At 32.0% G+C, this 16,068-nt stretch overlaps 1 protein-coding gene across 1 annotated transcript in view; it reads right to left on the bottom strand.

Annotated features, from left to right (window-relative positions):
- Positions 1-5,864: 5,864 nt before the first annotated feature.
- The window catches only part of LOC127698723 (probable methyltransferase TARBP1), a 51,338-nt gene continuing 41,134 nt past the window's right edge, over positions 5,865-16,068 (bottom strand). The window contains exons 19-27 of the mRNA XM_052202347.1: positions 15,895-16,044; positions 13,449-13,532; positions 12,696-12,883; positions 12,200-12,281; positions 11,439-11,607; positions 10,595-10,792; positions 9,778-9,902; positions 8,909-9,045; positions 5,865-6,200 (exon numbers count right to left, since the gene is read on the bottom strand). Coding sequence (XP_052058307.1) covers positions 6,044-6,200; positions 8,909-9,045; positions 9,778-9,902; positions 10,595-10,792; positions 11,439-11,607; positions 12,200-12,281; positions 12,696-12,883; positions 13,449-13,532; positions 15,895-16,044 — 1,290 coding nt within the window. The 3' untranslated portion in view covers positions 5,865-6,043. The remainder of the gene's footprint in view (positions 6,201-8,908; positions 9,046-9,777; positions 9,903-10,594; positions 10,793-11,438; positions 11,608-12,199; positions 12,282-12,695; positions 12,884-13,448; positions 13,533-15,894; positions 16,045-16,068) is intronic.

Genomic DNA, 16,068 nt, shown 5'->3' with positions numbered 1-16,068 from the left:
TTAACCTGTTTCTAAATTGATTGTCGTTTTGTTTTTATAAATTTGACTGACATCCCTCCCCCTTTTTCTCCGTTTGCAGTATTTTTCATTTCTATAAAGCAAAGAGACAAACCTGCTAGTTCAATTCATTCTGCATTAATATTAAACCAGTTTTGGAACAAAGTACAATATTGTATGTGCTTCCACACTCACCATAAGAAAATTGTATATTTACCCAGAAAATCATTATGAACACCTATCAAAAGACAGAAAAAATAACATTTTTGGAGAACAACTTTAATATAAATGTTAACATCTAACAAACATCTTTAGAGATCACTTGTATCGAATCTTATGTAAAAATTCCGAATTTGGAAATTTTAATGGGTTAAGGTCACTATTATTTAACAGCTGAAGGAAAATTGTAAATGTGCACCCTATATGGTCATGTCAATCTCGAATCATATTTGTCAACAGAAATATCAAATAAGTCCTACATATAGAAACTATAGTTGTAATCCTTTGAATTATTTTAATTTATTTCGCTCTAAATGCATATATGTAGGGGTGGCAAGCTGTCTAAACGTTAATCTGTGTTTTCCCTGAAATTTTAGCTCTGACCTTTGACCCAAATTTAAGAAAATTGTGACCACTGTAGACAACGACGACATCAATATTTCGATGAAGCTTGTTCTCCGCTTTCCAATGATATAAAATACAGCTGTGTGTTATTCTGTTAACCCAAATCGATCAAATTCGTTGACTGGGCACCATACTAAATGAAGAAATACCATAACTCACTCTGAATGAGAATCTTTATTCAACTTCCAATATCATGTTGATCCCAGAAGATTCCTTTCAACAAAACTAATAGATTAATCCCCTTTTCAAGTTGCTATTTCTTCCAATCTATATTATGAGAAAGGTTGTAATGTCACTAGACTTTTTAACTTCATGTATTCAAGCCAATCAATGTAAGCACTAGGGAAACAAGAGCAACTAGTTTGGTCACAATATATAATAAACTGTTATCACAGAGATATGTCTCGCCTTTTTGTAATTTTGATAATGCAAATGTTGAAATTAAAATAGCAATACTTTAACATGTAAGTTATGCAAATATTCAAATGCAATGAACCATGACAATGACTAAACAATCTCCATGTAAATGAGATGTGCCAATGGTAATTCAACTGCATACCAAATACCATTGACTTATTATAAGTCGTTCCCTTTAAACAAACCTAAACACAAACATTTAACTTGTAAACTATGTAATAGTTTCAAAGTCAATGAACCATGATGAGGGAGTAGGGCTATATAATCTCCATGGAAACAATACTTGCAAATGCCAATAAATTTGCATACCAAATATCATTGACCTAACATAAGCAGTTCATCTTAAACTGATCTAATCACAAACTAATACATGTAAACTAAGCAAAAGTTTCAAAGTCAATAGACCATGACTGAGGAGGCAGGGCCAAATATTCTTCATGGAAATGAGATGTGCTAATGCTTACACAACTGAATACCAATTAACATTGGCCTACCACTAATGTTTCCCCTTGAACTGACCTAATCACAAACTAATACATGTAAACTAAGCAAACTTTTCAAAGTCAATAGACCATGACTAAGGGGGAGGAGCCAAATAAACTCCACGGAAATGAGATATGCTAATGCTTATACAACTGCATACCAAATATCATTGACCTACCACTAGTGGTTCCCTATAAACTGACCTAATCACAAACTAATACATGTAAACTAAGCAAAAGTATCAAAGTCAATAGACCATAACTGAGGGGGCAGGGCCAAATAGTATCTATGGAAATGAGATGTGCCAATGCTAATACAACTGCATACCAAATATCATTGACCTACCACTTGTGGTTCACCATAAACTAGACCTAATCACAAACTAATACATTGTTGCCACTGCAAAATCAATGATAAGAGTACAACCAAGCTTATCTCCCTTTAATATCATGCATTCAACAATTTTTGTCTCGCATAGAGGCATAGGGACGACTGCAGCGGTGGCGTCAATTAGTTTTCTGCTTAAGTTAGTTTGATAGGAACTACTTGTGATAGATCATTGATATTTAATACAAAGTTGTACATATCAGTTTGGTAACTATTTCGAGTCCCTGCCCCCTAGGTCATGGTCCAGCAACTTTGAATTTACTAGCAATTTTCAATGTTAAGTTTTCTGCTTACCAGTAAGTTAGTTTGATAGGAACTACTTGTGATAGATCATTGATATTTAATATGAAGTTGCATTGCTATCAGTACATATCAGTTTGATGACTATTTTGAGGCCCTGCCCCCTAAGTCATGGTCCAGTGACTTTGAATTAATAAGCAATTTTCAATGTTAAGTTTTCTGCTTGAGTTAGTTTGATTAGATCAATGATATTTTGTATAAAGTTGCATTACTATCAGTACATCTCAGTTTGTTGACCATTTCTAGGCCCTGCCCACAAGATCATGGTCCAGCGACTTTGAATTAACAAGCATTCTGAGAGTATTGCATGGCAATAGAAAGTCCCCTAACGGCTAAAAATTCGTCGTACTGGAACAAAATGCTAACTTGATCTATAACTTGTCTCGGAGTAAACTATATAACAAATATCAAGTCAATATCTTCAAGTATGACGAAAAAAAGTGTGGAAATGATTATTTAAGTGAATTTTCTAAGTCCAAGGACCATAACTCTGCACAAAGTCATCAGACCGGAACAAAATTCAAACTTGATCTGTAACTTGTCATGATGAAACTACATAAATTTGCATACCAAATATCATTGACTTAACATAAGCAGTTCATCTTAAACTGATCTAATCACAAACTAATACATGTAAACTAAGCAAAAGTTTCAAAGTCAATAGACCATGACTGAGGAGGCAGGGCCAAATATTCTTCATGGAAATGAGATGTGCTAATGCTTACACAACTGAATACCAATTAACATTGGCCTACCACTAATGTTTCCCCTTGAACTGACCTAATCACAAACTAATACATGTAAACTAAGCAAACTTTTCAAAGTCAATAGACCATGACTAAGGGGGAGGAGCCAAATAAACTCCATGGAAATGAGATATGCCAATGCTTATACAACTGCATACCAAATATCATTGACCTACCACTAGTGGTTCCCTATAAACTGACCTAATCACAAACTAATACATGTAAACTAAGCAAAAGTTTCAAAGTCAATAGACCATAACTGAGGGGGCAGGGTTAAATAGTATCTATGGAAATGAGATGTGCCAATGCTAATACAACTGCATACCAAATATCATTGACCTACCACTTGCGGTTCACCATAAACTAGACCTAATCACAAACTAATACATTGTTGTCGCTGCAAAATCAATGATAGAGTACAACCAAGCTTATCTCCCTTTAATATCATGCATTCAACAATTTTTGTCTTGCATAGAGGCATAGGGACGGCTGCAGCGGTGGCGTCAATTAGTTTTCTGCTTAAGTTAGTTTGATAGGAACTACTTGTGATAGATCATTGATATTTAATACAAAGTTGTACATATCAGTTTGGTAACTATTTCGAGTCCCTGCCCCCTAGGTCATGGTCCAGCAACTTTGAATTTACTAGCAATTTTCAATGTTAAGTTTTCTGCTTACCAGTAAGTTAGTTTGATAGGAACTACTTGTGATAGATCATTGATATTTAATATGAAGTTGCATTGCTATCAGTACATATCAGTTTGATGACTATTTTGAGGCCCTGCCCCCTAAGTCATGGTCCAGTGACTTTGAATTAATAAGCAATTTTCAATGTTAAGTTTTCTGCTTGAGTTAGTTTGATTAGATCAATGATATTTTGTATAAAGTTGCATTACTATCAGTACATCTCAGTTTGTTGACCATTTCTAGGCCCTGCCCACAAGATCATGGTCCAGCGACTTTGAATTAACAAGCATTCTGAGAGTATTGCATGGCAATAGAAAGTCCCCTAACGGCTAAAAATTCGTCGTACTGGAACAAAATGCTAACTTGATCTATAACTTGTCTCGGAGTAAACTATATAACAAATATCAAGTCAATATCTTCAAGTATGACGAAAAAAAGTGTGGAAATGATTATTTAAGTGAATTTTCTAAGTCCAAGGACCATAACTCTGCACAAAGTCATCAGACCGGAACAAAATTCAAACTTGATCTGTAACTTGTCATGATGAAACTACATAAATTTGCATACCAAATATCATTGACTTAACATAAGCAGTTCATCTTAAACTGATCTAATCACAAACTAATACATGTAAACTAAGCAAAAGTTTCAAAGTCAATAGACCATGACTGAGGAGGCAGGGCCAAATATTCTTCATGGAAATGAGATGTGCTAATGCTTACACAACTGAATACCAATTAACATTGGCCTACCACTAATGTTTCCCCTTGAACTGACCTAATCACAAACTAATACATGTAAACTAAGCAAACTTTTCAAAGTCAATAGACCATGACTAAGGGGGAGGAGCCAAATAAACTCCATGGAAATGAGATATGCCAATGCTTATACAACTGCATACCAAATATCATTGACCTACCACTAGTGGTTCCCTATAAACTGACCTAATCACAAACTAATACATGTAAACTAAGCAAAAGTTTCAAAGTCAATAGACCATAACTGAGGGGGCAGGGTTAAATAGTATCTATGGAAATGAGATGTGCCAATGCTAATACAACTGCATACCAAATATCATTGACCTACCACTTGCGGTTCACCATAAACTAGACCTAATCACAAACTAATACATTGTTGTCGCTGCAAAATCAATGATAGAGTACAACCAAGCTTATCTCCCTTTAATATCATGCATTCAACAATTTTTGTCTTGCATAGAGGCATAGGGACGGCTGCAGCGGTGGCGTCAATAATTGAGTTTTCTGCTTAAGTTAGTTTGATAGGAACTACTTGTGATAGATCATTGATATTTAATACAAAGTTGCATTATTAATATTATCAGTACATATCAGTTTGGTAACTATTTCGAGTCCCAGCCCCCTAGGTCATGGTCCAGCAACTTTGAATTTACTAGCAATTTTCAATGTTAAGTTTTCTGCTTACCAGTAAGTTAGTTTGATAGGAACTACTTGTGATAGATCATTGATATTTAATATGAAGTTGCATTGCTATCAGTACATATCAGTTTGATGACTATTTTGAGGCCCTGCCCCCTAAGTCATGGTCCAGTGACTTTGAATTAATAAGCAATTTTCAATGTTAAGTTTTCTGCTTGATTTAGTTTGATTAGATCAATGATATTTTGTATAAAGTTGCATTACTATCAGTACATCTCAGTTTATTGACCATTTCTAGGCCCTGCCCACAAGATCATGGTCCAGCGACTTTGAATTAACATGCATTCTAAGAGTATTGCATGGCAATACAAAGTCCCCTAACGGTTAAAAATTCGTTGTACTATGTACTCTGTGTCTGTTTATTACAGAATTGTCTCTCCTTTTACAAATATATTTCCATCTTTTTTTTTCAGTACTCACAATAGAGAAAAATTTTTTGTTTAATGTCAATATGATAGAACTTTCCAATTCAATGTTAAACTTTTTTTAACCTTCCGGCCCAATAACTATGGGTTTGATTTTTTAAAAACTTTTAGTGAAACAGTCAAATCATTGGAATTGGATTATAAAAATATTATTTTCTGTACACTGTACTTGCTATTTTTTAATAATAAACCACCTATAGCTATCAGCTAAAATTTTCACCAATTGAAGATAGCAACTTGATGCAAACTACAACTTGAAAGAATTGTTTTGGTTCATTGGAATTTTGAAAGGACACAGTTATACTTCACCAAGCATTGTAAAAAAAAATAATAAACAGAAATCTCATTGACTAGTCTTCTTTAATATATTTCATGGTCTAAAGAGTTCACAATTTGCAATGTTTTATTTTGTCCACTTTTTGAAAATAACCTGATATATTTTGTTGTATTCTGAAAGACTTGACTTTTACAAGATCTCAGCTCAACAAACATGCAGATAAAAAATTGTGCTCCATCACGTTTAATTTTCGTTAATTAGTTGTTGCCTTCGGTATTCCCACACAAGCAGTGCTCCACTAACATGAACATTCAATGATCTTATAATTCCTTGTTGAGGTATTTCTACACAAACATCTAATTGATTTATAAGTTGGACAGGTATTCCTTCCTTCTCATTCCTGAAAAATATCAATTTTATTCTTAAAAAGTAAAGAAGAAACAATAAATTAAATCTTTAATAGGGTATTTCCATCAAATGAAAATAAGTCCATTAATGAGGTATTTCCACCAAATGAAATTAAGTCAATTCCAATGTTGGTATTTCACCTGTGATCCTGTGAGATGGATCATCCAAATGAAGATCTCAATCGATTCAAATGGCTAATGAGTCATAATATCATCTGGGGACATTGACCTTGAACTATCTTGATATTAAAAAGAATTCATCCTTTACTCATGGAGGATCTCTTCATTAAATCGTAAGAAGATTGAAAGCAGAAATCAAGCTATAGAGCGCTTTTTCTGTAATGAAAAAAGTTCAACCCTGCCATTTGACCTTGATATCCTACTGGTTTCATATCCTCATCATCAGGAACAACATCCCAAAATTTGATAAAAGTGAAATGCAAAAGGCAAGTTTACTGAATTCAGGCTTGTATAGTCCGCAGTTTTATTCTCCAAAATTGAACGTGCCAGACAGGGGTGCGGATTATAGAGTACGATAAGCAAGAAGTAAAGAGAAAAATTCTGTTTGTTTACGTTCGCCATGTTTGTAATTGAAATTGTAGAGGGCGCTCATCATTTTCAAAACTTATAGCTTACCTACCGGAGTAATCCATATTACCGTAGATACTCGCCTAATAGTCGATCCTACTATAAGTCGGGGGCCCTTTTCAGCTCCAAATTCTAAGGATTTAGTCTTGACCCTCGTATAAGTCGGACAAAATTTGGGCATTTTTTTTTCAGCTGACAGTAACTGAACGCCGGTAAAACCAATGCAAATCCAGGAATAATATTCATTTCTGCATTAATGTTTGTTTGGTTTGAATTTAGTTGATGCTCATCATGATAATTTATATTGCTGTTAATAATAAAGATGTATTCATTTCTCTTGTTTTGTTCACTGTTCAAATGTTAGATTAGCCATGTGTTGTTTACGTAATGCATCAATGATTTTGTAGGGTATGACTAACAACCTATTGTTTGAGAAAAGCGAATATAAACCAATATGAACCTGAAAAATTTAAAGTCAATCAACACTTGATGAAAATATTTTTCACAGCATACATAACTCGGTGTTAAATGAGCATGTACACTTCATAATTCTTATTATATTGTGATGATTAAAGGATTAAAAAAATTAAGTGAAGCTAATCAATATATTAAAATAACTAACTCCAACTCATTAGTGTCATCTGTTTACCTATCACTGATAGTTTTCACACCTTTAGTAAATACAACTCTTTGTCTCTTAATTGGGGTTATCAATGGATTATATTGGCTTGTCAATCAATTTTGTAATTTGTTTACTGAGACACTTTAATGAATAATATTTTGATTTTGGGAATGAATCTTAAAATTATTTTTTTATTATTATATGATTTATAAGCATTGAATTGATATCATGAAATCACAATAATGACACAATAACTCCGCTGAAAACATCCTTTCACATATTTGGTACATTATTATCTCCTTTTCATTTTTGGTTCTTGGCTCTTCTTTTGGGTTTATAGGAAAACCATGTGACCATGAAAATCAATACACAAACCGGAAACAGTAGAATTTCAACACGAATTTGCAGAAAATGTTTACCAAAGAACAAATAAAACACAAAGACAGTATTGTAGTCATTTATTTTCAACAAAAACTTTTTATTTATTGATTTATGTAGGTTTGGCAATCAAAAACGTAGTTTTGACCAGGAAATTCACTCCTGACCACTTTTCTCAAGCTTGGATTTTTCCTCTGGTCGCTAGATCTCGTCTATTAGTCGGTCCCCCTCTCTGGATTATGAATTTTACTCCCAATTTTCCGACTAATAAGCGAGTAGGAACGGTAATATGCAATTTTTATTCAAATCAAATATAAACTGATTAATTTCAAAAGTTAATGCTTCATTACAAATTTCTTGTTTTGTTTTCACTGCATTGCATAAAATAAGCTGGAATCCGTTTGAATTTCATGGACTGAAAAAAGTGTACAAGTCAGCCGGGAACCAGCTCATGCATAACAATATATAAATTACAAAACCTAATCGGTTATTCGTTCCATTTTAGTTTTTCATACTGACGCATGTGCTTTGTTTTAGCTTAAGATCCTTCAAACATTAATGTGATAGATTATTTTACTAAAAGATGGAACTGTTTCACTTTCAAAGTCGTATTCTAGTGATATCTATTAAGTACTGATTTTCCGTACACTCTCACCGTATTTATTTTCATTTGCATGTGATTTTCGAACTTCTGGTTTAAACAAACACAAGTTTCTTAATTGTTTTTTTTGTGATTTTGACTTATTTCAACACTCATGAAGTGTTCCAAAATCATTTACAAGCATTTTCAACTTCTATTTGATGATGGAAAACAGGTTTTTCCATGAAAATACCGCAAACGATCACACACGATTTGAAATTAACGGAGTTTCATTAGACGTTTTCAAACAGTTACAAAAAGTTTTTTACCTGAATTCTAGTGGCGAGAAGGGGGGAACGGACAATGTACCAGTGCGAACTATACAAGGCTGATTACGGAAACCATATCTTTTTCCTAAATGCTATCATGTGACCATGACCTTCAATCTCTGACCAGGATATTAAATAAGGATCTTATTCTACTCATGATAAATCACTGCACATAAAACAAATAAAGTGAAGTGCTTTACATACCCTAGTACCAGTAGTGATTTCTTGGGGAATGTGAAGTCTGTAAGTGACACACTATTTGCAGTCTGTTCAACTCCTATCAATGTATATCCCTCTTGTCTCTTCTCAGTAAGGTATTGGGGAAGTAATTCATGCCAAACCTATATGAAAAACAGCAATACTTAAAGAACATTTTTAACATCTTTTACAAAACATCTACTAAAAGAGTATTTTGATGAAAATCATAGAAAAAATGACTTGAAATTGATATCCTCTTTATATCATATCAAAATTCATCTTACAATTAAAACCTAAAATATGTAAAATATTGCTCATTACAACATTTCACCAGTATAGTTTGAGTTCTTCTGTTGCAAACTACAATTGTAGACATCTGTTATTATACTAAAAGAAAGAATGCTATGGTGTATCAGTTTTTTAAATTGTCTATGTATCAATAAATTCTATTGTTTTTTCACAACTGTATATTCACAGCATGCAAAAATCAGCTAAAAAATCAGGGGTTACTTTGATCATTTTGTGGTAGACATGAGCAGCTGAGACATCCAGTACCCCACCATTTTCATATATTTTGAAAAACTAAATACATACCCATCATACATTTTTGGACAAAATATATCTATAGCTATCATGATTACCCTATTCCATGGAGAGATAAAAAGATTTGACAAATATCTTATGCATTTACCACAGTGGTTTTATTTGCATCTGTGAAAAAAAATCGGCATCTGATTAGTTTCAGATACTTATGATTTAATCAGAAGCCTTGTCATACATTTCATCTTAATTTCTCCACCTTGTCATATATAATGAAGCTGAAAAAAGTTACCTATTCCAGCAGCTCATTCCTACCACTCTAAACATCAACTAACCTCTGTGATAGGTAACCATTTATGTGCTGTTACACTCAACTCTTTGAAAGTTTTGTCGTCTGTATATTTCATCTTGCCAATAACATACTGAGACACACCAAATATTTCACTGGTTCTACATAAACCTGCAGAAAAAATATTGAAATAAATTACAATAAATATTTTAATGCATAGATTATTTACATCCACAGTATACTGACCAACTTCTTATAAACAAGAATTGATACACTAAGATGTATTTTCTGTTGTGGCATTTGAATGAATTCACAGGGCAATGAACTCTGAACCTGATGTCAATGAAGCCTGTTGGATATGTGCACATGTAATGAATTAACATACGCACTATTTCCGACTTTTCATGTTTTTTATAAGTTATAAGATTTTAAACTATTCCAAAAATTAAATCTGACCAATCAAGTATGAAAATGGTGGATGTATTGTATTTTGATGTTTAAATGTCCAGCAGCAAATATTAAGTACATATTCAAAAAAAAATAACTGATCTGACTTCAGATTTTTTAGTGTACCTTAAAATTTATCCTGTTCAATGGAGTTTTAAAAGGTTACAATCAATGACATCTTGGCTGATAATAACAGCGGATTTGTTTATTTTCGTGAATTAAGTAATATGTACACTTTTAGGGATATTTGATTTTGTGGTTTTGCCAAAGTCTGCATACAAGCCTATAGAAAATTTGTAATTTGTTTAACATTTAAATTTGTGGTCCACCTGTACCCTAGAATCCCTCAAAAATTGGTATCCAATGAATATTAATGAATCCACAGTATTCCACTTAAGGATATCAAGTAAGTTTACCTCCTAAATTTGGTATTTTATCAATCAAAGAAGTAACAACAATAAGACCATCATCATCTCTCTTTCTGTTGCTATATTCAAGCTCATCTTGAACTTCATCATCTGGTAACATTAGTTTCCATGGCATTATCTTCTTCTGGACATCGCCTTCAACATTGTCTTCTATGTCACTATCTTCTTCGCCACCGCCACTTTTTTCTGTCAAAATAAATGTTTAACAAGCATCTCAATTACAAAATAGCCATGTCAATGTAAATGAAGTGGTGTGGATACACACAAATACATCAATTTACAGATATGGGTAGAAAATGTCAATATTACTGATGGCAAGGCCCTTTAAAAACAAAAATTCATATTTATTTATGTCTACATTATTATAAGAAGGATGTTTCAAGTTACAGTTGCCTTCTCCTTTTTTCGATTATACTTCATTTGCAATAAAATACACTGTAAGTAACTGCATTTTAAATGAATAAGTATATTATAACTATCAAAGTGACTCCATAGTTGATATACATCTGATATCCTACCATTTTTTTGTTGTTTTTGTTGTTGTTGTTGTTGGGTGGGTAGTTCATCGTATTAAAGCTATGTTTTTCAGTTTTGTTTGTTTGACTGTTTTAAATTGTTGCTGTCTAGAATAAGAATTCATCTTGAATTATCCATTTTATAATAAATCCTTCCTTTCATCAAAGTTAATTTGATTTAACTATCTATTAAGTTTAAAAAAAAATTCTTTATGAATTTAGTATAACCTATCAATATTTGCTAACAATAAATCTGTACTTCAAATAGTACATGAAAACTAAAATTGATACCCTTTCTTTCAATGACAAAATAATACCTGGGTTTTTAAATCTCCAGCTTCCAGGAGTCTCAGATTTCAGACCATCTTTAGCACTGTATACTGGTAAACATGAATCTTCTGTGGACATAATCTGTTCAAACTGTTGTGGTGAGATCCATTCATCATCAGGTATACCAAACAACCATGGTAAAGTTTGAAAAATTGTCTGAAATTGATGCAGAAAATTAATTTGTTCCAACTGAGGTTCCACAGAGGAGGTTTAAAGGTATCATAATGGAGTAATGGGAGAGGCATCCTTATGGAGACAGGAAAGGCAGCAAAAGGCACCATTAAGGAGAAAAGTGTTAAGAATCAAGTTTGAATACAGCCAACACCATTAACGAACAATTTGACAGTATAAGTAGCTACAAATGCTCTCCAAATATACTTTGGTGTGTGATCATCTCCATCTGCTTTTAAACAAATGATAAGTCCAAGTATATGCAAATGTGGAGGTATTCTACAAGGTACTCCTTTAATACCCTCAATTTAATTGACAGTACTAATAAGGAAGCACAGACTTACTTCAATGCTATGGTTTGTCCAAAATTAAAAATGGCATAACACTGGTAATTTTTTCTTTTCTTGGCCATACCTTTGTTCACTTTTATGCAATATAATTTGAATACTAACACTGTGTTCTAGTCAATAGAGACTAACAACTTTTATCATATGCCCCTTTCAGACACTCTTGGAGTTACCTATGCATAATGTTTTATAACTAAAGGAAACAATAAATTGACATAAAAATAACTTACCTCTAGATTAAAATCTTCCATGGGATCAAATGTTTTGAAGAAAAAATTCTCTCCTAATCTCTGTATATTCCTGGTTAAATTGCTATAACAGAAAAAGTGACTTTTATAAATCCGTCATTTCTTATTAAAGACACATTCAGAATAAGTATTTGAAATAAGTAAAATTTTTTAAAAATTCTTAGTTCCAAGTTATTGTCCAAGTTTAAACTGACCACTTTGCTTTCTCCAGCAAAGAAAGTAAGACAAAGTACTCCCTTAAAAATTTCTGAAAAGTGTGTATATAAAGTAAAAGCATTTTTCTCTTTATAAATTGTTCCAATGTATTATAACGCTAACTAAAAAAGAAATTTATATGCTCATATATGTAAGTCTTATGCATATCTTTTTGTCTTTTAATTTCTACCTCACATCTCCCTTTAATTCTTATCGAAGCAAATTCTTTTTTTGAATTTCAGTCAAATAATTCATATTTAAAGAAAGTAAAAATCAAACATACTTGGGTTCTTTATGGAAAGCCATACATGAATGTACTATAGAGTTAGAGGTTAAGACCTCTGTAAACTTTAAATTTTCACACTGATTCCATTGTTTCACCAATGTTGCAGCAGCATGCACTCTTGTGTTAAAATGATTTGCCATGCACCATGGTAACAGCTTCTGAAATGATGCTATATAAAATTCTTCCTGAAATACATAAACAGATGGGAATAAAATATGCATGTATAAATTTTCTTACTTTACAATGGAGACTCAACATTACAGATAAGTTATTTTTTAAGTATGACAATTTTTAGGCAAATCTATTGCATACTAGATCTTTCATTTCTAAGGTTCATAAATTTCTATGTTTCAATAGTATGAAGTAACATACATTTGTCAATAGTATATAAACTACTTGACATATTTGGTATTGTTGAGATAATATCTGTAAAGGAAAAGAGGATCTTCATTCTTTAAAATTTTTGTAAAAAATACCGTATATGTTGCATTATCTATTTGCTTCAATGATATCTTATCCAAAATACTATACAGCCAAACCTGCTATAAAGGTCCTCCATTAGGCAAAAATCTGCCTGGTCAAGTCAGCCTCATCTTATCCCTCTGTAGTAATACCTATGCATTTTTTAACCTTAATTCAAAAGTCACTTCTCTTAAAAGGTCAGTTTTCTCTGGTCTTAATGGTGACCATAACTTTATAAATAGGTTTGACTATATTCATTTCCTAATCTAAATATTCTAACATACCAACCTGTTTGTTTTTAGGAAGATGTACACCTAAATGTGATACCATGCACATCACTGAACACAAAACTGTACTCTTCTTTTCGGTTAACTGAAACAAAATTTGTTAAATGTAAATGTCATCAACTTCAGATTTGAAGTGCAGATGTGCTAGAATTCATTTTTCATTATAACCTTGACTTTGAAATACAGAATTGAAGGGAAAAGCTGCCAATCTCTTGAAGATAAATTTTTAAATGACCTGATTTAAGTTCAGGCTAGATGTACAGAAATATAAATATAGTTTGTGAAGAGTGTATCCTCAGCAAGTTCTATATAGATTATCTGAAAGATAGCCCTACAATGGAATTCTTCTTGGAAATACTACGACTGATTTTGCAGTATTAGAAAGCATGATTTCTTTTACAGCAGATCAAATGAAATCTTTGAGCTAGCGTGCAGTAACCAAAAGAATTTTTATAAGCATTGTATTTGCAAGTATATGTTTTTGTTATCAATAATATTAATGTAGATATAATTGTCAGAGTTTAATGATTATTCAGTTATTTTTCGGGTATTTTTTTGTTCTGTACCTATTGTTATTTCACTGATTGAGATAAAAGGGGAAAGAGTTGCATATTCAAAATACTAATTTAGACCAGTCAATGTCAGTAAATGTACATGTCCCAAATCAAGAGCCTTATGTTATAGAGAAAGTCCAAATAACTGTCCATTCCTGGGAAATAATGGAGCGGAGGCTTTCACTAACTTAAAATACACCTTAAATATTAAGAACGAATTTTTAGATCATAAAATTTAAAGAATTTTATTTCATATTGTAATGATTTTCTTTTCCCCATGGTGTACCCAATAATCCACAGGCAAAATTTAAGATCAAGCTGACCATATAATCACTTAACGAAGTATTTATGAACAGTAGAATAATTACTATAAAAGATCTAGAATAAAGTTCATCCAGATTTATGTTTTAAGTCATTGGATACACACGTCTTTCTTGTGGTGGGATTGAAAGGATATTTATTTGAATCTTTAAGTGGTATTTCGGGAGAGAGAAAAAAACTAATATTTATGCATATATGTTAATGGATTATGTGTTTTTCGTTTGATAAATCTTGGATGTAGAATCGTATGAGAAAATTGACATGGTACAACTAGAATAAATTTCCAGGTATGTAAAACTCTAGTATATGTTATTTAACTAATAAGGGTGTGTTCGATTTGAAGTCATATCTGAAACAAAATATGATTCTATATTTCAAACCATTCTATTAGATCAAATTATTATCAGAAAGATTGCCCTTTGTATGTCTTTAACATAAGTGGAAAACTACATTTTGATTTCATTTAAAAATTTCAAGATTAACGCCGTCATTTGCACTGCCGATATAACTGTTATTTGCCACTGGACATATAACAACAGTGAAGGAATTCAATTATGTTAAGCGTTTCTGTTGAAAATTGAATAAAAAGTCCCGCCCAATATTTAACACAAGCCTTATTCAAATGTTATCCATACCCTTCAAATTATATTCAATAGTACCATATTCAAATTATAACAACGAAAGATCAAATAATATACCGAATATGCCATTTTGACCATTTTAGTTTCATGAACTATCTGTTCTATTATCCACAATATTATTGTAGAAACTATATGAGTAATATTTCTTTTTTTAATGTACATATTAAAATGGAACAAACGATTTTTGCTGTACAAAATAAAAATACAACACTTTAAATTTCAAGCAAATGATATCTTAAACGGTCAAATTAAAAGCAAATCTGTAATTGAAATATATTTTCTCTAATTTTCCTTATTGTACAATGTTACTGTGTTCAATATTACGAAAAAATTCAACTGAGTTAACACATTCGATATTTTGTAGATTCAAAAGAGGACTAGCACTCAATGGAAAATATTCGTTATTACTCACTTGGATGCTATCCGTGACAGAAATTTAGACAAGATGTGCATCGGAAAACAAATTGTGGATAATATTATGGAATTCTAGTGAAAACAATACAATATATTATACGATGGAATTACAACTCGCAAATAAAAGCTGTTTATTAATAATGAGATATTTGGTGTTCATGGTATTACTACGAGGTCATCTCAATTTAAAAAAAAATCCATTTAATATCAGCTGTTTAGTAAGTTTTCGTCTTCATTCAATATAACGTAACGTCATTTAGAACTATTTCCATGGGTGAACACTTTTCAAGAAATTGCCAATGGAAATACCCAAAGGGCAAAATGTCCGGATGAATGAAGATGGAAAATAGAAAATAACTCTCCATTCCTGAAAAATAATGGAGAGTTTGAACAAAAGATTTACATCACAGGTGTATTTTAACAGAAATTATCTTTGTTTATTGATGGCAAATAGCATAACAGTAATGAGCGGAACATTAAATGATATGAAATAAGCATATTTCGTGTTGAACGTTACCTTGTCAAATATTTTCCACAGTTCATCTATAGATTCAGGTTTTTTTACAATCATTCTAAGTAAAATCCATTCACATGTATGACGAATGGATGGCTGATACTCTTGGTGTAATAAATCCCATGAAAATGTCCATAAATCTTCAAAATTTGTCTGTAATTAAACAAATTATAAATT

The sequence above is a fragment of the Mytilus californianus genome, unplaced genomic scaffold (genome assembly GCF_021869535.1).
Source record: "Mytilus californianus isolate M0D057914Y unplaced genomic scaffold, xbMytCali1.0.p SCAF_4, whole genome shotgun sequence".
Lineage (NCBI taxonomy): Eukaryota > Metazoa > Mollusca > Bivalvia > Mytilida > Mytilidae > Mytilus > Mytilus californianus.
This window is presented reverse-complemented; position numbering and strand designations above follow the sequence as displayed.